At 37.1% G+C, this 24,469-nt stretch overlaps 2 protein-coding genes across 3 annotated transcripts; both read left to right on the plus strand.

Moving 5' to 3' along the window:
- The first annotated feature begins 682 nt into the window (after positions 1-682).
- Positions 683-1,605, plus strand: LOC108327856 (glycine-rich cell wall structural protein). The gene has a single exon (XM_017561579.2). The coding sequence runs from the start codon at positions 1,074-1,076 to the stop codon at positions 1,542-1,544; it is 471 nt and encodes a 156-aa protein (XP_017417068.1). The 5' UTR covers positions 683-1,073; the 3' UTR covers positions 1,545-1,605.
- Positions 1,606-20,682: 19,077 nt separating this feature from the next.
- LOC108328302 (uncharacterized) lies at positions 20,683-22,500 on the plus strand. Of its 2 annotated transcripts, XM_017562154.2 has the most exons (6): positions 20,683-20,982; positions 21,073-21,171; positions 21,263-21,304; positions 21,683-21,827; positions 21,930-22,031; positions 22,165-22,500. In XM_017562154.2, exons 1-6 carry the CDS (start codon positions 20,767-20,769, stop codon positions 22,221-22,223), a joined length of 663 nt encoding a protein of 220 aa, XP_017417643.1. In that variant the 5' UTR covers positions 20,683-20,766; the 3' UTR covers positions 22,224-22,500. The 2 variants fall into 2 exon arrangements, 1 of the variants encoding a protein (XP_017417643.1); XR_008245671.1 differs by lacking the exon at positions 21,683-21,827.
- Positions 22,501-24,469: the final 1,969 nt, after the last annotated feature.

A 24,469-nucleotide genomic window follows, 5' to 3' on the forward strand; every position in this document is an offset into this window, starting at 1 on the left:
ATGAAATATACAAATTGTAAATGAAAGTGAACATATTTTGATTTGGGATTAATTAGCTTTTTATGATTTAATCGAAGCATCTCATAAAAGGTCTAATTAGCAAAAGTAGAATGATTATCACGAAAAAGTTAATTCCCCGGGAAGAATATAAGTAAATGTTATTTTTTCTTGAGATTTTTTGTTAACATTTAAGCATTTAAATCATAAAATATGAACTTTCTTTTACCTAAGTTGATTATATTACATTATTATTAGTTATTACACTCCCATAATTATGATTTGTATAACATAATAATCGCAAATAACTTTACTAAAGGTTCTGCATTCGTATACTTTAACTTTACTGTTTAAATGTGAGTAGAAAAAATGACAGGACAAAATTTGTTTCCTCTTGGATCTGTGGTCAGAATGAAAAGCAGAAAAAGATCTTTTCATATTTACCTATAAAGTTTTCAACTTAAAAATGCTGGTACTTACGTGCCATGATATATATGGTCCAATTAAAGCACTAATTTGAAAAGGAGGAAGCGAAGTATAATGTGGAAAAGTTGGAATAATTAAGCATATATTCCACAATGAGGTAGATCTATGGATGGCAAGAAACAAAGGAAGAAACTTTGCAACTCGCTCTGACCATGGGAACAAGAGGGATTTGCACATTAACAAGGAACAAGAATCTAAGTAAAAAGAATGCCAAACTGTTTTATTCTTTCAATTATTAGATGTACAATGAAATCATCAAGGTCATCTACATACACGTGTAAACACCAAAACAATGAATCACAAAATAATCATCATAATCATGAATACCATCGTCATCATCATCATCATCATCAACAACAGCCAACCCTCCCAGATATCGAATCAACAAACACATCAACGACGAACAAAGCTAGAGAAAACACATAAAACCCGGAAAAGAGAAAGAGAAAAGAAAACGCTACTCAACAAGACCAGAGGATAAAATAAATGAAATAGATCCCGTCCGTCCGTCGGTGAAAAACAAGATCAAGAGCCGAAGAGCCTCCACGTGGACGAATTCCAACCGTAAGGTCTGTTTTCAAGCCAAGAGCATGGCTACCAAGGTTCCCGCGAGGGCAGAGCCAGCAACGAAGGACTTGGCAACGGAGAATGCGGCGTTGGGTGGCGGGGGTGCTTCGCCGCCACCTGAGGGTGAAGGTCCGGGGGCGTTAGGTGGTGGTGCTGGTGGAGAGTCAGAAGGAGAAGACGGAGTGGGAGCTCCAGTTGGAGGAGAAGAAACTGGGGTAGGAGTGGGGGTAGGTGCTGGTGGTGTTGATGTTGGTGGTGTTGATGTTGGTGGTGTTGATACTGGTGCTGGTGTGGGTGTTGGTGTTGGTGGTGCTGCAGTGGGTGGTGGAGTTGCTGGTGTGGTGGGTGTAGGTGCCGGTGCTGATGCGGGAGGTGGTGGTGGAGTGGCTGTGGGAGGCTGTGTAGGTGCACCGGCTGGGGCTTGCGCTATGCATGATGTAGCCAGAAGCCCGAAGACAAGAAACAGTTGTACTGCAGCAGAACCCATGTTCTGAGTGGAGAGAACAGAAACAGAAAAACTGAAACTTGCGTGTTAGAGAGAGAGAAAGGGTTGAGCAGTGGAAGATGATAAGGGAACAGAATATATAAAAAGAGGGCTTGAGAGGCGTTAAAGGACAGTGGCGATTAATGCATCAATAATGCTCAAAGATTCCGCCAACTCCAATGTCCTAATTTAATTTTCTTCTATATGCGCGCACACAATTTTTTTATCTAATTAATTTTCCAACCTTACTCTATATATTTATATGTATGTTGTGATGTGCATGCACTCCCATTCGTCGTCATTTTTCCATAATACCGTGGACTAAGTCAGGGCGGTGTGATGTGAGTAATAATAAAGGGTCAAACTTAACACTCCATTTCCACTTTTTTATTTATTATTTTTTTTTAAGTTTTAATTTTATCTTCATTTGAACTTTCTTCTGTGTCTGGTACAATTTTTGTAATGTTTGTGTGAATGTGGAAAACATTAGCTGGCAGATGTGGATGTTGTGTTTGTGGCCCATTGGGGATTTTACATTTCGCACTATGATTTTTCTGAATGTGTGTTCCTTCTTTGCCTTTTTGTCCATCGTGCTTCCTCAATATTACCTTCTCACCCTTTTGCGTCAGGACACGTGTCAGTTCTGTGGGTCAGTCAGCAGTCACTGTCTCCGCCACCCCTCAGTACGGCGGTTTTTCCACCCATTTTCCTACTCTCGTCGCTTCCGCGTTAAACTTTTTTCCACTCTAATCGGAACAGAAAATAAATAAAAAATTAAAAAAAAAAAACTAAATTTTTAAGAAATTGGAACCTAAAATTAAGAAAAGAAATGTGTACTATGAAAATAATGAAAAATTAAAAAAGGAAACAATCCAATATGTAAAAACTATTTTATATTTTATATTTTTTATTATTCTTACTTTTTCTTTCTTCAGAAAGACCATAGCTTTTCAACAACCCATAAAGTCGTTCTATGATATTACTAGGGTGCCCTTATATTTTGACCGTTGATCTAGACCTCACACGTGTGCCCTTCATAGTCCATTCGTTGATGGGTTCTGTCCTGTAATAAAACGCGGGGTGCTTTACCCGCGTTGGTGCCACTCGTGTCTTGTCGTCCTGTGACAACTTTTTTTATTTTTTTTCATTAATGATTATTAATAAAGAATCATAGAATCTAATCTATAAAAAATGAAAAGTAGTAATTATTCTTACGCGAACTGCAAACCCTCCACCAGATGAAAAGGTGCCCTTATTTTTGTTTTGACCCTTTCTCCGTTGGGAACATAATTTATTCGTAATTTTGCATTCCGTGATTGAGAAAGCAGATACATCACCCTTTCATTATCGCTGATGTTTTAGATAGAATACGTAGTTGATTATGGGGTGGATTGAAACAAAGAATAATATTAGGTAACCGTTGCAATGGAAAACAACCACTCAACTCAAACGGAAATAAAATACAAAAATAAATATACGTATAATATTTGAAAATAAAAATGCAGCTGGAACATAGCACAGAATAGACGTGGAAGAAAATGAAAAAGAAGGGCATGTGAGAAATTGTTTGAATCCAGTGTATCCCGTTGTCATTTTTTGGGACTACAAGGAGCAAAGTCTTCACTACTGTTGTTTATGTATATTTTTTAAAGATATTTTAATGATGAAGTTGGAGCTGGCAAAAGCTGGCAATTATTAACGTCTTAATAATACGAGTAGGTTTGGACTTTTGCAATTCTTTCTCTTTGTCGCATTTGCTTGTAAAATATGTGGAAAACAAAGCAAGAAAGAGAGGGTTCGCATCTTCTTCACCCATGAGTACAATTATCTTATCATCATACTTTATTTATTTATTCACCATATTAAACATATATTTACTACACAAATTTCAAATTTATGTATAATGTTTTTCTAACTCAGATGCTTATTTGTATGCAATTTACTGTTGTTTATTTGTATGTTGGCATAACCAACATTTCCATTTCGTGGAATTATTGTCTTCAATTTATGAGAAGAGGAAACGGAGTATGTTGGATCGCGGTGAATTGACCAAAGTGACAACTAAAAAATAGAAGAAAACAAAAAATGTACATATGATCGGTTTTTATTTTCCTCAAATGCGTTGTATTGTACTCCATTATTTTGTAAATGGTTTATAATCATCAATCATAGGCTCTTCTTTCCGACAATCGTATATTTATTTGGATGGAATTTTTTTTTGTTCGTCGCTGGGTTTTTCCTTTAAGATTAAAAACCATCAAAATAAATAGAAATAATAAAACTATAAATATCGTTAAATACGGTTTTTATTAGACGTGAATATAATAGTATCAAAGTAAATTTTGGAGGAACTAAAGAAGATGAGAGAATATAAAGTATCAAATTAATATCTTGTACAAAATTTACATATACATATTTATAAAGAGTTATGTTACTACCGTCGGGTAGGCTAGACCGATCAGACATACTTGAGTTAATACCAAATATGTTAGATCAACCAGACACTAGAATAATACTATCCAGCCGCTTGTGGGAGACAACTTTTGAATGTCAATGAATGCATAATTAATGAGGTAACGATCACTATGGAGCAGTTAAGGTTGGCATTGATCGTCATTAAGAGGTAAATTAATAGATCATATTCCTTGAAACCATATAAATAACAATCGATTAAGAAGGTAAACTCTCTGATTTCTTATTTTCACTAGACTTGCGGAGATAAATTCTGACTTGAGCGTCGGAGTGTTTCCTGCAGGTCACCCCCACTTTGGCAAGGAGAGAGGAGAATTCAGGAGGTAGGACGAAAACGAGAAGGACAGATCGGCGAAGGAGGAGCGTTCCCGAGCGAAAGCAGCGGGTGTTTTCCTCGTCTCATTCCAGTAGAAATATTTTGACGCCCACCGTGGGGCCGAGGATTTTTGAAGACACCCTATTGAGGCCATAAGGATGGAGCAGGACCCGACAATGTTTATGCAGGAGATGAGAAGAAGGATGGAGGCAATGCAGGTAGAGATTGAAACCCTTAGGGGCGAGGCTGATGTGGCTAGAGGGGCGCAAGCTAACCGTCAATCTTCCGCACGCGCTGCAACACCACCCATCGTAGAGATGCCGGAAACGGAGCCGGACTCGGAAGAAGACACAGATCATGCCGATGGCAGTCATTACCACGGGGAGGATCAAAGCGAGGCTGACTCGCGTCGAACAGCAAACCGTCCGGTCCCAGTCGGCCGAGCGAGAGCTCTGCATCCGTTCACAGCGACAGTCATGAAGGAACAAATTCCGGAGAGGGCATTCCCGGTCTTGGAGAAGTATGATGAGTCAGGTGATCTGGAGGAGCATTTGAGATCCTTCATCGACGCCATGACCATCTACTCCCCTAGTGAAAATGTGTGGTGCAGAGTTTTTTCCTTATCAATAAAGGGAGAAGCATTAGCATGGTTCCATTCACTCAGACCCCGAACCATCAGTAATTTCGCTACCTTGAGGGACATGTTTGAACGGCAGTTCTCTGCTAGCAGAGCTCGCAATTTGACGTATCTGGAGTTGACGAATATAAAGCAAGAGAAGGGAGAAAGTCTTAGAGACTTCATGGACCGGTTCAATAGGACCGCTCGGCAAGTAAGGGGAGTAGGCAAGAAGTTTACCATTAGCACTCTGGCCACCGCATTGAGGCCTTTCCCTTTCGCCGATAATCTGTTTGCAGAACCCCCATTAACCTTGGATGAGTTACAAGAGAGAGCCGCTCGGTTCATCAGAATAGAGGAGATGAGGGCTGTTCAGAGGCGACAATAGGAGCAGAGCTCGAATCCAAGGCAAGAAAAGAAGGAAGGTAAGAAGTCGTTCGTGCCGGGCGAACGGCCAAAAGGCCAAAAGTATAGAAGTACAGAGATGGCCCGAAAGGGGGAAGATTCGAAAAGTATACCCCGTTAAATATGCCAAGGGCTAGAATCTTAGAAGAAGCCCTGAGTGCAGACCTTATCCGATTAAGACCTTCTCGGTCGTCACCCAAGGCCGACGGGACTAAACATTGCACCTATCATCTAAACATAGGGCATACCACCGAAGACTGCACGGTGTTGAAAGATAAGGTGGAGGAGCTCATCCGAGCGGGTCATCTGAGCAAGTTCGTGAAGGAGGAGCGGAGGGCGAGAAGCCCACCAAGGAGGACCAGGATGGAACGAAGTGATAGAAGAGATGATAGACGCCTAGATCATAGGCGGAGTAGAAGTCACAACCATGATCGATCGTTGCGTGGCACGATAAACACTATCTTTGAAGGTTTTTTTGGAGGGTCATTGGCATCGGCGAGGAAGAGAAACCTGAGGGAGTTAAAAAGCGTTCACCGGGTCGATGTGAGAAAGCGCTCAATGCCGTCAATCACGTTCACCGATGAAGATTTTCATGCTCCTAATCCTGATCAAGATGACCCGATGGTAATAACAGCTGTTATTGCCCGGTACAGCGTGGGAAAGGTGTTGATAGATCAAGGGAACTCTGTTAATATCCTTTACTGGAAGACGTTCCAGCAGATGGATTTGTCCGAGGATCTGATAGCTCCGTACAACGAGCAGATAGTAGGATTTTCGGGGGAAAGGGTGGATACAAGAGGATACGTAGACCTAAGAACTTGCCTGGGGACTTAGCGGAACAAGGAGTTGAAGAACAGGTTTTTGTTGGTAGAAGCGAAAACATCCTACAATGTGTTGTTGGGTCGACCTTGCCTGAATGCATTCGGGGCGATTGTTTCCACACCCCATCCAACACGGAAGTTTCCGTCAGACAATGGAACCATTTGCACTGTTCGGTCCGATCAGAGGATCGTCAGGGAATGTTACGTAGTAGGGTTGAAGGTTCAGCCATCCTCATCAGGTCAACAAAGCCGGCAGAGGAGAAGACGTTCAGAGGTAGCCATGGCGAATTTGGATCCAAGAACCAATATCGACGACCGGATGGAACCAATGGGAGAAACGAGGCCTTTCAGCCTGGGGCTTAAGGAGCAGCAGGTTACTACCATTGGAAGTGAGTTAACAGAGGAACAAGCCAGGTCGATATGAGCAGAGTTAAAGAAAAACAAGGATCTGTTTGCCTGGACTACAGCAGATATACCAGGAATCCACCCGAAGATTATGTCACATAAGCTGGCGTTGTTCAAGGAAGCCCGCCCGGTGGCTCAAAAGAAGACGAGATTGGGGGAAAAAAAGAGACTCACGGTGACAAGCGAGGTAGAAAAGTTGTTGGAGGCAAATTTCATCTATGAAATCAAGTATACAACGTGGCTGACGAACGTTGTGATGGTAAAGAAGTCGAGCGGCCAGTGGAGAATGTGTACAGACTTCACGGATCTGAACAAGGCTTGCCCGAAGGACTCCTATCCACTATCGAGTATTGATGCATTAGTGGATGGGGCATCGGGGTTCCAAATGTTAAGCTTCCTGGATGCATACTCGGGATACAATCAAATTCCCATGTATCCCCCGGACAGTGATAAAACATCATTCATCACCGAGCGTTTTAACTATTGTTACGAGGTTATGCCGTTCGATCTGAAGAATGCGGGGGCTACTTACCAACGATTGATGGATAGAGTCTTTTGCGGACAGATTGGTAGATGCATGGAGGTCTATGTGGATGACATGGTGGTGAGGAGCCGTTCGGTAGAGGATCATGTGAGAGATCTTGTGGAAGTTTTTCGTCAAGTGTGAAAGTATAATATGCGCCTTAATCCAGCCAAGTGCACTTTCGGGGTACCGGCGGGAAAATTCCTAGGTTTCTTGCTAACGACCAGAGGAATAGAGGCGAACCCCAACAAGCGCAGGGCGATACTTGAGATGAGGAGCCCTCAGAATTTGAAGGAAGTTCAGAGATTGGTAGGACGATCGACTTTGTTGTCATGCTTTATTCAAAAATTGGCCAGCGGATAAAATCGATTGTGAAAATCATGAAGAAAAGTGCAGGTACTAATTGGGATGACCAGTGTGAGCAGGCTTTCGATGAGGTAAAAAGCATACTGGTAAGTCCACCGGTCATGGGACGACCAGATCCAAAGCACGCCTTACAGTTATTCTTGGCAATCTTGGAGGACACAGTCAGCTCAACTTTGATTCAAGAGCAACCCGAGTTTAAACTCATGTACTTCGTTAGCAAAATGTTACAAGTCGTTGAAACAAGGTACAAGCGGATAGAGAAGGTCGCTTTGGCCCTAGATATGGCAGCTTGGCGCCTAAGGCCGTACTTCCAAAGTCACCAAGTGGTGGTGAGAACGGATAACCTGATCGCTAAAATTCTACGAAAACCAGACTTAGCAGGGAGAATAGTAGGGTGGTCGGTAGAGTTATCTGAATTCGGGTTACAATTTGAGCCACGAAGGCCAGTACGAGGTCAACACTTGGCCGATTTTGCGGTCGAGTTACCTTAGGAAGAAGAATGCCCTCGAGCGTGGACCCTTTGTGTGGATGATTCATCCGAACGGTCTGGGGGAGGATCAGGAATCGTTTTGGAGGGACCGGACGACTTTGTCGTTGAACAGGAAATCATGTTCCGGTTCAAGATAAGCAACAACCAAGCTGAGTATGAAGCAGTGATAGCCGTACTTGAATTGGCTAAGGACTTAGGAGCGATCTCGGTCAAATGTCGGACCGACTCCCAACTGGTGGTAGAACAGTTGAATGGGAGTTTTCAAACCAAGGATGATCAACTACTGTGTTATTATCATAAGAGTAAGGATTTGGTAAAACAATTCCAGACGGTGGAATTTAAACATGTGCCCAGAGAGCAAAATACTATGGCGGATATTTTATCCAAACTAGCCAATTGTAAGGGGAAGGATCAATTATCCTCTGTCATAAGGCAAGTCATGATGAGTTCTTCGGTGGAATGTTTGTCGGTCCACGAGATTTCCAATAAACCTGATTGGAGGAAGGACATCAGAGATATCATTCAGAAGCAGGAGAGCGACTCGCATATCCGAGCGGTTGAAGCCAAGAAAGTCGCCCGGTTCTTATTATTAGGGGAGGATCTCTACAAAAGAGGGTTCTCTTTACCTTTGTTAAAATGTGTGTCCGCGGAGGAGGCCGAGTACGTTATGACGGAGTTTCACAAAGGGGTATGCAGAATGTATACCGGGCAGCGAGCGCCGGAGCAAAGGTGATAAGAGCAGGCTATTTCTGGCCGACAGTAGAAAAGGACTACAAGATATTTGTGCAGAAATGTTTGAAATGTCAAGAGTATGGCAAGAACCTCAATCTATCGATGGTATAGTTACACAGCCTAATGTCTCCTTGGCCGTTCGCGCAATGGGGAATAGATATTGTGGGACTCTTTTCAATAGGCCGAGCTCAGAAGAAATTCTTGCTAGTAGTAATTGATTATTTCACCAAGTGGGTAGAAGCAGAGCCACTCACAACAATCACTGCGGCGCTAGTTCAAAAGTTTGTGTGGACAATCATTTGCCGATTTCGAATCCCAAGACGATAGTTACAGACAACGGACGGTAGTTCGTTGATAAACAATTGGGGGATTTCTACAAAAGGTTGGGAATCAAACATGTAACAAGCTCGGATGAGCATCCACAGAAAAACGGGCAGGTTGAAGCGGCTAATAAAGTCATTGTTGCAGAACTAAAAAAAAGATTGGGAAGTACCAAGGGAGCCTGGGTGGATGAGCTTCAAGAAGTCCTTTGGGGATACCGTTGCACACCACACAATACAACCGGAGAAATCCCGTTCAACCTTACATATGGAACATATGTTATGTTACCGGTAGAGGTAGGGGAACCTACCGTCAGAAGGGGGATTCAAAGTTTGCAGAATAACAATGATGAAATCCGAGTGGAGTTAGACACCTTAGATGAACGAAGAGCGGTTGCAATGATTCGAGCAAAGGCCTAGAAAAGACTTCTTGTGAGACGTTACAACACCAAGGTGAAACCCAGACAATTCGTTGAAGGAAATCTAGTGTGCAGAAAAACGGCGGAAGCCCGACGAAATCGGGCGACAGGGAAACTAGCTACAAACTGGGAAGGTCCCTTCAGAGTGGTTGAAAACTTAAAGAACGGAGCATACCGTTTGGAGTATCCGACGGGAAAGGCTATACCCAATAGATGGAATGTGTCGCACTTAAAGTTTTATTTCAGCTAAGAAAGAACCTTGTACTTTTTATCGCATATCAATAATACTATGGTTTTCATCACATCATGATATTTTTATCATGTCATAGCAGCCGAGCGGGTAAGGCAGATTTCTTTCGTGAACTCTCACCTTGGTCTTAGGGCATGCTTCTAGAGAGCTCCTGAGACCTAAACCGAGTGGGTGAGGCAGATTTCTTTCGTGAACTCTCACCTTGGTCTTAGGGCACGCTTCTAGAAAGCTCCTAAGACCTAAACCGGGTGAGGCAGATTTCTTTCGTGAACTCTCACCTTGGTCTTAGGGCACGCTTCTAGAGAGCTCCTAAGACCTAAACCGAGCGGGTGAGGCATATTTCTTTCGTGAACTCTCTCACCTTGGTCTTAGGGCACGCTCCTAGAGAGCTCTTAAGACCTAAAACCGAGTGGCAATAAAGGTACGTTGTAGAAAGACTTGATAAATAAAGCGTGAAATTAAGTATGAAGCGTATACGTCCGAAATAAGTGCTCGACAGGCATGTATTCATTCAAAATAAGTCTATTACAAGGTACAAAAAAGCAACAAAAATTCTATAGCTAAAGGGCCTAAGGTTGGACATCAAACCCGCCGGTCTCCTCGATCACCTCAATAGGAGTCTGAGCGTTAGGAATGGCCACAGGTGAAGGTGGAGCACGGATCAGAACTAAACTCTCGTCCACCACCATCATGCTCACATCGAGACAAGGATCTTCGGTCGGAACTTGAAAAAGGAGGTTACACTGGGCGAGCGCTTTCTCGAAACCGAGTAAAAGCTCGTTCACCACTTCATCGCCTAGAAATTTGTTGTCTGCCTCCAGTTTCAATACTCGATCCCGAAGAGAATCCCGATCGGCCAACAGGCCGTCCCTCTCTGCCATCAACTCCTTATTTGAGGTAGTCGCTTTTTGGAGGTCAAGCTTTAAATCGTCAAAAGACCGTTGCATACGGCGTTGAACAGCACGGGCCTCGACCAGCAGAGTGTTAGCCTTCTTCTTGTCCTCGTCCGCTATCCTTTCTGTCTCGGCCAGGCGGAGGGTCAACTCTTGATTGGACTTCACGGCGGCATCATATTTCTCTTGAAGAGCCTGAAGCTCTGTAGAAGCCGAGGCTCTCTTCTGAGTGGCATAAGCTAAACACATTGTAGACCGAGCGGCCAACTCCATAGCTATATTGGAGGCCTTCTCCTAGGCAAAAAGATCAAAGTGGATGTCCTTCTCCACCCACGAGTTGGGACTCAACGGCCCAGAGAGGGGAGGACCGTCGGGCAGAGTCCTCTTGGCACGTTTGGATTCGGCAGAGGATTCCCGAACCGCCTTCCGTTTTCCCTTCTTCTTTATAGGCTCTGACTGAGGAGCCTTGTCGGCAGGGCGACGAGTAGATTTGGGCAACGGGACTTCAGCAGTGGGAGGAGGAGGTGGTGCCTTTTGGATTGGTAGGGACGTCGCAGGGACGACAGTAGTGGTCGGGGCGCGGGATGAGCCCCCTCCTGTTTTCCTTACATCTCCCTCCCTTTGAGCGAACAGGCGGGCGAAGGTGCTGCTTCTGGCTGGATCCATCTTGGATAGGTAATCTACACATCAAAAATAAATTTAGGTAAGTTCCAAATGACTGCTCAACAAAAGGCGGTCAAAAGTAGCTTACCGAACACATTAGACGGAAGATTTTTGTTGTTCAGAAAACCGATCAGCACGCGAGAAGAGGACTTGGGGGGCAGCTAACTCAGTTGACTTATCAAGTCCAGATCCTCGGGTGTCATCCGTGACTTGGGCTAGGAAATAACCTTTTTGGGGTTGTTGGTCCAATAAAAGGGAAACTTAGCTCGCCCGTTAGGGAAACAGAAACTTTGGTAACCATCTTTCAAAGGGACGACCTTAAAGAAGTTCCCTTTAAAGTCTTTATAGGAGCTGTTGAAAAGAGACAACAGATGTCTATTCCCGATCGTCCTAAGGGAAACCCAGAGTTTGGACAGATGCGGTTGTACGTGAAAGAAGTAAAGGAAGGCCCCATGCGTAGGGTATAAGGCTAAGCCGGTACAGACGGTAGAGAACGCTTGCATGAACGCCCAACCGTTCGGGTGCAGCTGGGTAGGAGCAACGCTCAACTCCCTCAGAACGCTTATTTGAAAATCCGAAAACGGCAGAAGAACCTTTAAATCTTTAAACATGGTGGCGTAGGCATAGAAGAAGTCTGGGGGGTAATTTTCCCGACCGTGGCATACACGCTCAGTCATCTGACAAACGGCTAGTTTGAAATGGCTAGCGTCCTCGGCAGCCTTGACCAGACAAACACTACTAGCAAAGTCCTTAAATGGACGGCGATGGTAGAAAGAGGACGAAATTTGCCTAACCTCGTGGGGAGCCCAATCATAGTCAGCGACAACAGGCCAATTTCTGGGTTTACCGTCCCAAGCACCGGAAGAGTCCACGTTAATGACGACTTCTTCGGGAGCATTACTATCCGCTAGAAGATCGGAAGAGTTCCCTGAGTTCGTGGCTATAACACCCTGACCGACAACTGTACCCGAGGAGGAAGACGAAGTACCAACTTCATCATCGGCATACCCCCTGTCCTCTTAACTGGCGACATTGGAAGACATGATTACCTGAGATAGGATTAAGATGATGAGAATTGACATGACTAAGAAATGAAGGCAAGGAGAAAGGCGTAAAAAATTAGGGCAAATTAGGAGCTATTTATAGGAGGTAAAAAGCAGTTCGCCAAGCAAATCTAAAGCGTCAAATGGAGAAAGATCTAACGGTCTAGGCGATCTAACGGTTCATTTTTCACTTTTCCCTCCTAAATTTTACAGTCATGACTCTACGAATTCACGCCCTTTCAGTGTAAACAACGCGGTTCAAGGTCCTCGTTGGAGAAGACACGAACCGATCGGAAGCTACTTCAAAACCCTACGCAAAAATACTTTTGCTAGGGTTGGGGGACTGGTGTTACTACTGCTGGGTAAGCTAGACCGATCGGACATACTTGAGTTAATACCGAGTAGGTTAAACAGACCGGACACTAGAATAATACTATCCAGCCGCTTGCAGGAGACAACTTTTGAATGTCAATGAATGCATAATTAATGAGGTAACGGTCACTATGGAGCAGTTAAGGTTGGCATTGATCGTCATTAAGAGGAAGATTAATGGTAAATTAAGGTTGGCATTGATCGCTCACATCGTCCTTGTGCTAAAAACCTTCTCTCTTTCTTTTATAAAAATATCAAAAAATATAAAATCTTCAAAAACCAAAAACATCAACACTTTCAAGCAAACAAACAATTTCTCAAGCCATAACTACGTGATCCTTGATTCTCCATCAAAAGTGGAGATACGTAGGAGCAAGGCTAGTCCTTGTCAGGTTCACTTCCCTAAAAATCCAAATTTATCTATAAAAAATTTCTCAAGCAATTCCTCAAACAAAATTTTCAAGCAGTTTCTAAAAGAACTACGTAACCATGATTACTCATCTTAATGAGAATACGTAGGAGCAAGGTCAATCCTTGTCGGGCACAAAAAACTAAAAAATATATTTTGTTTCTTTAGAGTTTTATTTTAGGGGATAGTTAAACATTTTGAAAATCACATCATATTCGCGTATTTAGTTAAAGGTACTGCCTTAGGGCAGGCGTTGTAGGGTGCTAATACCTTCCCTACACGTAACCGACTCCCGAACTTAGAATCTCATTTTCGTAGACCATGCCTTATCATTTTATGGTTTTTCCGTAGTTTCCAGAATAAACTATGGTGGCGACTCCAAATCTCTTTTTCAAACCCGTTTCTTTTCTTTGGGTCGTCGTCCCGTCGCGATTCCGATTGCGACAAAACCATATAAATAACAATCGATTAAGAAGGTAAACTCTCTTATTTCTGATTTTAACTAGACTTGCGGAGATAAATTTTGACTTGAGCATCAGAGTGTTTCCTACAGGTCACCCCCCACTTTGGCAAGGAGAGAGGAGGATTCAGGAGGTCGGACGGAAACGAGAAGCACCAATTAGCGAAGGAGGAGCGTTCCCGAGCGGAAGCAGCGGGTGTTTTCCTCGTCCTATTCCAGCAGAAACAAGTTCTATCCTGACCCTCACAATTTTTGGGAGTTTTGGTTAAAATCCCCAAAATTTGTAGACAACTAAGGGTACTTTTGTAGAGAACCGCCAGAATTAACTGTAATTTAGAAATTGTTGAAACTTACCTATGTTTCGTAAATTGTTAAAATTTACATAGATTCGCAAACTGTTAGAACTTACAGATGTTTCATAATTGTCGAAATTTACAGTAGTTCCAAAACCGCCCGAAATGCATGGATTAGGTTTTTTTATATTATTTAATTAATTATGATAAAAAAATATTGTAATAAACAAAACACACAACAAATAATTTGAAATAAAATTGAATATTATATAAAATAAACAAGTTTTAATACAAGTAATTGTTCAACATAAAATAATAACATTATTTAAATACACATTAAAAGAGAAACATATTTAAAAGAATGATTAATTTTGATCTTCTTCAATCAATTCATCATAATTTAAAATACTTCATTGATGAGATACCTACAATATAAAATAATACTTAGTCAGTAATCTATTTAAAATAAAATATTTCATACATTTAGCTATTATTACGAATAATGGTTGAATTTATCCAAAATTTTGTATGACATAAAGAAGTAACGTAAATAATGTGAATCAAGGTCTAAATTCGTATGTCACACTACTAAATTGTAAATTGAAAATTTACATTACTTACTTGAATGATATTCTGAATTATGTCTTTTTGGTACTCTTTAGTAATTTCTTCCAAGTAGAATAGGGAATAGGAAACGCCTTGAAGTTCCTAGCAATACTCCCCAAGAACTGATTCAATAATGCTCCACCATCTACAATTGGTTGACACTCATCATTCCAACATCCAACAATCCTTTCATTATGAGGCAAATTCCAAACATCATTTGTTTTTAAGTGTGTGTTTGTCATCTTGCATTGGTCATCTGTCAACTATAGAGCGTGTTAGGTTCTTGATTTTCTCTTGTGATATATGGATGAAGAGAAAGAAATAAGAATAATATGTACGTGCATACATTATGGTTTATGTAATATTGATTGGTTACTTTTTCTAAAAAATAAATATTCTTAATTTAGCCCCTCATCAAATTAGAATATTACATATGGTATCTACACACTTAATATTTCATGACATATATGCTCATAGCCATAGACATAATTAATTACATTACTATAATAAATTGGTTAATAAAATATAATAATCCTAACACATTTTATTATTTATATATATATATATATATATATATATATATATACGATGTAATTTCAGAATAATAAACCACATATTTAAAAATCCAAATAGTCCAAAAGAAGACAATTTATGCATACATCAAACCTAGAACACAAAACACACAAAAGTGACTAACTCTCAATAAATCAAAGATTTCTCAAATTGTAAAACACTCATATGAATAAGGTGCTCATGAAAGACCTTGGATGGAAGTCCCTTGATAAGAGGATATGCTATCATAGAGTTTCTCCCTAACGTAGTGTTGGTTTCCATGGATGACACTTCTCATGCATGTGTATGAGAATGCATTTGCAAGTGAGTGAGACGTTTGAACCAATGGTTTTGAGATGATTTGCGGGTGATGTAACATCCCAAAATATAGCATAGATATTATATATACAAGAGTCATCATATGAAGGATAAGATAGAACAGTTAAAACTATTATACAAAGTTTAACTTACAGTCATCCAAAAATAACTATAAAATTTCAACTTTATAAACAACTAGTCTGTTACAAAACTATTTACAATATTACTTCTAAAACTACTAAACAGTTGGATCCTCTCCATCAAGCACCTGCTCTACGGAGATCCCATATCCCTCTGCTCACACCCACAGAATGATCATTGCAAAGGAAAACATCACACATACAAAACACAAATCAAGTAGAATGGTAAGCTAGTTTAAATAAAAGAGTAATCATATATTCATTGTCTATACTTCATACAATCATACACATTCTTTCACATCACAACACCCATTATGCATGACACTACACTGACTTTGATCGTCCGGACCTAGAATAAATACCGAGCTATGGCGGTTGTGCACTTGTGATGGCCTCTACTGCTTTGCAAAGCCATTTCCATGGGTTTCACCCTACCACACACACAAGGTTAGTCTGTTACCGCGCAATAGGCCTCCAAGTAGCGCCTACACTAGATCCTCCTACTACTCTCACCACATGAATCAATCCTCTCTATGTGAGAATGAAAGATCATTAGAGTGTTAGGATAACCCCCAATACTGAGCTCCCTATATTTATTCTACACATACAAGTATCTCACCGAGAGATGTCACTTTGATACTCACTTACACCGCATTGAAATCATACTTTCCTTCACTTTGAATCACCATTCATACCTTTGATACTCATATAATTCCATACACATTCACGCATAACATTCAATGAATTATACCATCATTCAAACCGCTCAAGAATAAAGATGAAAAGAGCAAATTAAACCTGGACCAGTCGCTCAGCGCATACACTCGATGAGCGACCACTGACTCCTCTCACACAACGACTCGACTCCAACCTCTAACCCACTCGCTCTGCGACCCAATTTGCTGAGCGAATTAAATACTAGTGGTATCAGACCTCAACCCCTCGCACAACGCCCCAAATTCGCTATGCGGAAGCCTAGACAATGACCAAAACCCCCCAAACACTTGCTGTGTGCAACCCTTCGCTATTTGAATAACTCTGGCAGTGATCCAAACCACAACAAGGCGCTCTACGACCCAATTCGCTATGTGAATCATTAGGCAGAGAGCCAACCCTTACAACTATTCACACAACGCAACATCTCACTATGCGAATGCTTTGGAAGAGAGCAACTTGCCAAGACCACTCGTTGTGCGAATCCATTCGCACAGTAAGTCTGCGTAATTCTACAGCATAAATTCTGCAAAATTAAGCAAACTCAACCCAAGTTTACCAATTCTAACTATTTTTCCCAACTTCTAACACTCCTAAATTGTGTTATATACCTAATTAGACTTGACTAAACGTTCCTAAACCTTTCTAACATCAATATAAGATGTTCATGGATCAATTTCTACTTCAAAACCCCCAAAATCTCAACTTATAGACTAAAAAACTAATGTACCACTTTTGACACACTTTTGACCAGTTTAAGGGCTCAAGCAAGTCAGATTTGACTTACAAAAACTGCTCTAATAGACGACATGATCATCTAACTCAAAATTCTAATTTTCACTACCCCACTTGATCACAATTGACTTAAAACAAAATAATTCATTTAAACCTCTATCTAATCACTCTCATAACTGATTACTCGTATCTAGTATGATCAATTACAGATTATACATCATTCAATTCAGTTCATAAACACCATTTCACAATGTCACAATCAAACAATCAAATTTTCATGCAACTCAATCCACTCCAAAACCTAAAGTCAATTAAATCAGCGCCACCACACAAAATTCATCACACTTACATGTCAAACTACTAATTAAAGTAATAATCTAGCTCCCCTTACCTTTGATCGACAGCACAGCTCACAGAAACCCCACTAGAAGCTTGCGTAGCAAGGAAACTCTACAAAAACCTACAACTCACCAATTGGTGATAGGAAACAAACCTTAGAACCTAAATTGAGCTAAGAATTGAAGAGAAAAGCTACTATACACATGCAAACAGAATTTATCGCATGAACACGGTCCAAGAACGTACGGAGAAAGAAGGGAAACAACTTACCGGCTCAAAATAGGAAATTGATTAATAAGAATTGTACTCCTCGACGCCAAGATCGTCTAGACACTCCCTGATCATCGAATAGATAACCCAAACGTGAGAATTTGTAGAAAGAAGTGACAGAAAGAGAAGAGAACAATGTTTTAGAGAGATAAAAGTATTTTAGATAATGAACCGAGCTTTAGAAAGTTCTATTTATATTATAAGATTATTTTATAATAAAATATTCGGTCTCATTATTTTAATACACATATCTACTCTAATACTCCATTTTTTAGGTTCTTACAGGTGACAATTTGCAAGAGGGAAAGATGAAGCATTCGACACATTATCGTCAAATTTTGAGGGATTGATTATTCATGCACAAGTGAAATTATAATAACATATTTGTAACTTTTAAAAAGGATTTTGCTTAATTATATATATAAAATTTTTATTTTTATTTTATTTTTATTATTAATATTTTAATTATAATAATAATATTTTTTAAAATTTTTGAAAATATATTTTTTCTTAAATATAAATAATTTTATTTTTCATTATATATATATATATATATATATTAATAATAACAATAATTACTATAATTGTAATAATAATATTTTTGTAATTTATAAAATTGCTCTTTTTTCTTATATAGATATAAATAACTATTTTTTATTTTTATTATATATATATATATATATATATATCAATAATAATTTGGTGAAAATCTTCATATTATCCTCATATTTGTAGTGAAATCTTAATTTGATTATCAGATTTTAAGTAGTTTCAATTTTGAGGTCATTTTTGAAAACATGATGCAATTTGACACTTTCTGTTTGTAGAGTATGATGTTAACTCACTGTCACATGTTAGCCATTGGTTTTTTTAATTTTTTTTGTTTTAAAAAAATTATTTTGAAAATAATATTTTGCCACATGTCAAATGAGGATCTGCCACATAACAAAGATAATGTGACATGACGATAACAGTATCACGTGTCACATGTGAAAATTTTCAATTTAGTCTTTTAATTTGTATTTTGTTTCGATTCAATCTTATTTTTTTTAAATTAGAGTAATTTCATCCCAAATTAAAATCAAATTTAACTTTATATAAATGTATTTTCATTAATATTAAATTTATTTAAATTTTTATTTTACATTGAATTTTATTTAAATTTTGTTTTAAATATTATATATTAATAATTTCTATATTGTTTTAAAAATAACAATATTATAAATTCAAATATAAAATTTTAAAATAGTTTTATAATAATTTAAATAAATATATTTAAAATTTAAAAACAAAATTTTAAATAAATTTCAATGATAAATATATTTATCTAATGCTTGGATCAATTTTAAAAAAGTTAAAATTTAATTGAACAAGAAAAAGAAAACAGAGTTAAAATTAAACAAGATTAACAAATACGAGGACCAAATATATAATCACGAACAAAAATATATTTTACATTTTGTCAAATAGCTCCATATTTATTTGATTTTGTAATCTTACTTTCTCTTTTGATTTTTTCCATTTCGCTTTAGGTTATTTTACTTTTTGAGGTGAATAAAATATATTTCATAAAAGACCCATCAAAGAACCTTATGTGAAATTAGTGGACATATGGAATCGCATGTATACCAAAACTAGTTTTCTTCTAAACTAAAGATACGTGCGTAGAAAAGTAAACACAAAGTTAGTTTTGCCTTAGTTCATAAGTAATGGAATGCCAGTAGTTCCAAGTTTTCCAGTTAGCTCACCAAAATCGTTGAAAAAAAATTATACACGTTTACTATGGTAGTCCTATCTCGTTTAATTTTAAATGGTTACGTAAGATTTATCAATTATGTTTTAAAAAGACATAAATAATATTTAATTTTTATTACAATTATAATTTCCCATTCTGAAATTTACATTTGTATCTATAATAAATGCAATTTATGAATCAGTGTTGTGGCTATACTGTAGTTGAGTAATTAGTCAACCATTCTAAACCCTGACTTGTTTGCATTGGAACGCTGCAAGAGTGAATGGTTATGAGAAAGACAAAACATGTTCCAACACTCATTTAGTGGCACAGTCAAAGAGATTCTGAATTATCATTTTTTTACCATATTTTTATTATTTATTTTTAATTTTTATTTGTCTACGTGGCAACACATGTTTTGGTTAGATTATTAGTATTTTTGAAACCTTTTTCATGCAAATGGATGTTTGGAAAGTTTTGTACCTAGCATCTAAATCCTTCTCCTGGGTATGAAAATGAGAGGAGAAAAACATACACCGACATGAACAACACAACCATTGTTGCCGGTCCGATGGCGTTGATGCTCCGTCATGTCACGGTCGCGTCTTATTGGTGCTCCTTCATGCTGTCGCCGATGCTCCACACTGCTTGCATTCTTCCTCAACGACGAGAAGACCACTTCCACTCCAACCCCTCATAGCCCATTGGGCTCTCCAGCCCATTCTCACTCCCACTTCTACTTGTTGGGCTAAGTGGTCCAGCAGTGTGAACAATCGCGTCATCAATGTGACCAACTGTATCGTCACCATCCTCTCACGTGATTATTACATCAGTTATAAAATGGAGAAATTTGTCTAACTTTCTACCGTGGAATCAACATCGCCATATTAACCAATATAAAACCTGTAAGTAATTTGTAGTAATGATGCGATATTTAATTATTGTAGATTTTTCTTTTCAAAACTTATAAAAACTTAAATACATTACCAAAATGTTAAAAAAAAGTATTTGCATAAAAAATTAAATTAAATGCTTAGTATTAAGGCAGTTGGGCATTTAAATACCCAGCTACCTTATTAAACTACTCCTTAAATAGACTAGTATCTAATTGCTAACATGAAAAATACTACGTAATCAAACAGTTGAATTAAAAAACATTATAATATAAATTAAACTGAATTACTTTTGGAATAGACTTAAACCGGTTCGGTCTGTAAATAAACTTATGCATAATCTTTTTATCAAATAATAATAACTCTTTAAAATATGAAAATAAAATATGAAAATAAAATATGAATATTGTAACAGATATACTAAATAATTATATTTAAAATTGAAATTAATCATAGAGATATAATTTAAAATTGAAAAATATTTTATATGTATTTTATTTTTTATTTATTAAGATTGAGTTGATTTTATATAGATGAAATGTAAAAATTGCAATGTATTTATTAAATGATGGGTTTGGGGACATCGGCGCTTAGATTTTCCCCAAATCCGAAGAAACAGACACTAAATTTCATTTCGTGAAAGCAGTCAAAGTTTGTGCATAATGGAAGACCAAACCCAGAGAAAACCCAGAATCCTGTGCCTCCACGGATTCAGAACCAGTGGCGAAATCCTCAAGCAATTGGTCTTAAGATGGCCAGAACCTGTGATACAAAACTTGGACCTGGTGTTCCTCGATGGACAGTTTCCCTCACAGGGAAGATCTGACGTTGAAGGCATTTTTGACCCTCCTTACTATGAATGGTTCCAAGCCAATGAGGTTGTTGTACAGACAAGACAGTCCACCTCAGTGATCTCCACCTCCGATATCATCCTTGTATGCTTCTAACGTTTATCTTTTCGTGTACAGGACTTCTCTGAATATAGAAACTTCGAAGAGTGTTTAGCATACATAGAAGATTTCATGCTAAAAAATGGTCCTTTCGATGGTGTGTTGGGTTTCTCTCAGGTGGGGACTTTGCTGCTACAATGTTTTTTGTGAACTTTTGTGTCTTTTGCTCTTCCAATTTTTAGAAATAAGAAGGAATGTTGTCTCTCAGGGAGCAATTTTAGCAGCTGCATTGCCAGGAATGCAATCGCAGGTACTGAAAAAGAAACTCATCTTATTGCTGCTTACTGTCTCTTTTAGATATTAATTAAGTTGATCTTCCTTCCATGATGATGCCCCTTTGGTGAAAGAATGAATACTTGACTTTTCGGTGAGTATCTACGAAGCATGAAGCATGGTTGGTTGCTTATACGGTTTTATGTCTTAAATTGTCAAAGAATGAACACTTGACTTTTAACTCTACTGCTAAAGGTTTTAGACGAGTTTATAGCTTTGTTTCTCTGTCTTTGACTATGATTCTTGACTTGAAATGTATATTTCTTTAATAAAAATAGTGTTCGTTTTTGAGGATGCTCTAGGTATAGGTTAAAGCTACATTTTATTTCACTAAAGGGAGTGATGGCTTTTATAGGGTGTAGCACTTGGGAAGGTAGAGAAGATCAAGTTTTTGATTGTGATATCTGGAGCCATGTTTGGTGGAAACAAGTTTGGAATGCCTAAATTGGCTTCTAATGCATTTTCAAAACCAATTGATTGCTTATCTCTTCACTTCATTGGTAGTTTCAAGTCCCTCATTTATGATTCTGCTTAAACAAAGGTTTCTTTGCATATAACTCTAAAAGTTGCATTGTATCTTCTATTCTTGTTATATGGTGAAGGGGAGAAAGATTTCATGAAGGAAGAGAGCGTTGCTTTGCTGGAAGCATTCCAGAATCCTGTTGTGATTCATCACCCCAAAGGACATACAGTCCCCAAACTTGGTTAGTGAACTCTCCTATTGTAGTTCTTTTATTGTAACTATGATTGTTGCCATTTGAATATTGGTTTTGTGCATATAATTAATGTCTCTCAACTCTAAAATATGTGATTTTGATTTGGTCTTTTTTGTTGCAGATGATAAAAGTCTTGAAATTATGGTTAATTTTACTGACAGGATTCAGAGGATGATTTAAGATGGTGATATCAAACCTTGAATCTTATGCAAACTATCTGTCAGCTTTCTATCTTGTAACAATATTATAAAACTTCACTGAAACCATATACTAATGAGGATTTTCCGCGATAAACTTCACTGTAATAAGCCAGAGTCAATGAATGCTTAAATTTGAAAGGGTGTATTTTGTCTGCAAAATTGATTTGAAGCTGCAATGCAGTGAAAAGATTGGTGCCATTGAAGGTTGGTGGTGGACACATTTCCACATATAAATCTTATCTTTATAACTTTTCCCTCGTGGCTTTTCATTTAGACCTTTATTTGACTTTTTCCACACGAATATCGGAATCATTTTCTTAAAAATAAATAAAATTTGTGTATCTGGCCATAAGCATTTTGGAAATGTTTATATTAACTTCATTCCTTATATAAGCAATGCGATTTGCTCTACTTGTAAATTTTGTTTAACGGCATTATTATTATCATTTTATTGTAAAAGTAAGCAATATTCTATAACTTTAAACTACTTTTTCGATACAACTGTTTTAAAAATGACTTTGCTACATCTATATAGAATTGTATTGTTTAAAGTTTTTAAATATTTTTATACATTATGTTAGAATCTTTATTATTTAAAATATTTTTTTATGAAACAAAAAGCTAATAATAATAAAATTATAACTAATTACTTATACATCTATGATACAAAATTTGGATATTTTACCACATTGTCATGACTGATATATTTCCGAAAGCAATTATTTTCAAAAAAAACCAAACAAGAGATTTTCATCTAAATGATTATTACAATAAGAATATATATATATATATATATATATATATATATATATATAGATATATTAAAAAAACTAATATATTTTAATAGCATGATCATTAAAATATCTATTATACAAATAAATGGATATTAATAGTTCATTTGAAATCATCTATATATATCAAGAACAAAATTATATGGATGGAAATATTTATAAATAAATTTATTAAAATATTTTTTCGTAATAACTGAGCAAATATTTAAAAAAAATAAGTAATCAAATAATGGTTTTGACAAAAGAAGATAATTGGTTAAATGACAGGTCTCGATTATAGGTTTATGCGATTTTCATTTAAATTTAACAATACAAACAAAATTTATTTATTTTATGTTATATTTTTTTGTTAAAAATCATAAAATCGATTTTTAAGATGAAGTTTCTCTCCATTTATATATTATAAATTATTTTGTCTCTGATTGATACGAAACTATTCACAAAATAGAACAAGAGAAATGAACCTGATGGATGGGGTTGGGAGACATACAATAGGATTGGGTGGATTAAGATGTTTGTTCAGCCTTTCAAAGTTATTTATTTATTTATTTATTTATTGGAGCAACTTTGAGTGAATAAGAACAGAGTGTTGCTTCCTGTATCTCATCCATCCACATTTTTGCCCTTTGTTAACTAAAATCTGAAAAGGTGTAACAGATGATTTAATGATTTTGATATGAAGACCAACACCAAATCTAAAAGAAAAAACAAATAATTACATAATAATAAATATTCAAACAAATAATAAATAAATAAAAAATTAGAAATTAATAATAAAATAACAAAGACCTAAAAAAAATAACAATAAAAATTACTTAATAAATAATACTTAAATAACTACAATTCATAACAAAAACATTAAAAATTAAAAAATAAATTAAGAAACAATTCATATTGAAAAAATTAAAATATATCAATAAATAATTACAAATTAAAAAAAATTAACAAACAAATATAAATTTCAAATTAATTACATTATAAATAATATTTAAATAAATATCAAATATAATAAAAATTACAAATTAGAAAATGTTAATAAATCAATAAAAAAGTATAAAAAACCACAAAACCACAACAAATTAAATTTAAATTAATAAACGGATCAAAAACTAAAAAAATACAACATAATATATAAATATTAAATATATATATAAATATTAAGAAAAATAAATTTAAAATATTAAGATAATATTTCATACATATACTTTTTAAACAAATTTAATATTAAACATAAATATAAAAAATACTAAATTGTATACAATATCTACAAATACAAATTCTAAATTTAAAACAAATCAAATAAAAATTTAATTAAATATAAAAAAGCAAAAAAAAGAAAAGCAATACAAAAAATCCTAAACCGCAATTCCAATAACGGTGAACATCAACTGCAACTCCAAGTGCAGCAAGCGTCAACCGAACTTTCAAGTGCGGC

The sequence above is a fragment of the Vigna angularis genome, chromosome 10 (genome assembly GCF_016808095.1).
Source record: "Vigna angularis cultivar LongXiaoDou No.4 chromosome 10, ASM1680809v1, whole genome shotgun sequence".
In the NCBI taxonomy this organism is placed as follows: domain Eukaryota; kingdom Viridiplantae; phylum Streptophyta; class Magnoliopsida; order Fabales; family Fabaceae; genus Vigna; species Vigna angularis.

Bases quoted from the DNA above. Each gene is read 5' to 3' on its own strand.
- LOC108327856 (XM_017561579.2), top strand. From the start codon at position 1,074: ATGGCTACCAAGGTTCCCGCGAGGGCAGAGCCAGCAACGAAGGACTTG.
- LOC108328302 (XM_017562154.2), top strand. From the start codon at position 20,767: ATGGAAGACCAAACCCAGAGAAAACCCAGAATCCTGTGCCTCCACGGA. The intron at 20,983-21,072 runs GTTGTTGTACAG...TTTCGTGTACAG, and splicing joins AATGGTTCCAAGCCAATGAG to GACTTCTCTGAATATAGAAA. The intron at 21,172-21,262 runs GTGGGGACTTTG...GTTGTCTCTCAG, and splicing joins GTGTGTTGGGTTTCTCTCAG to GGAGCAATTTTAGCAGCTGC.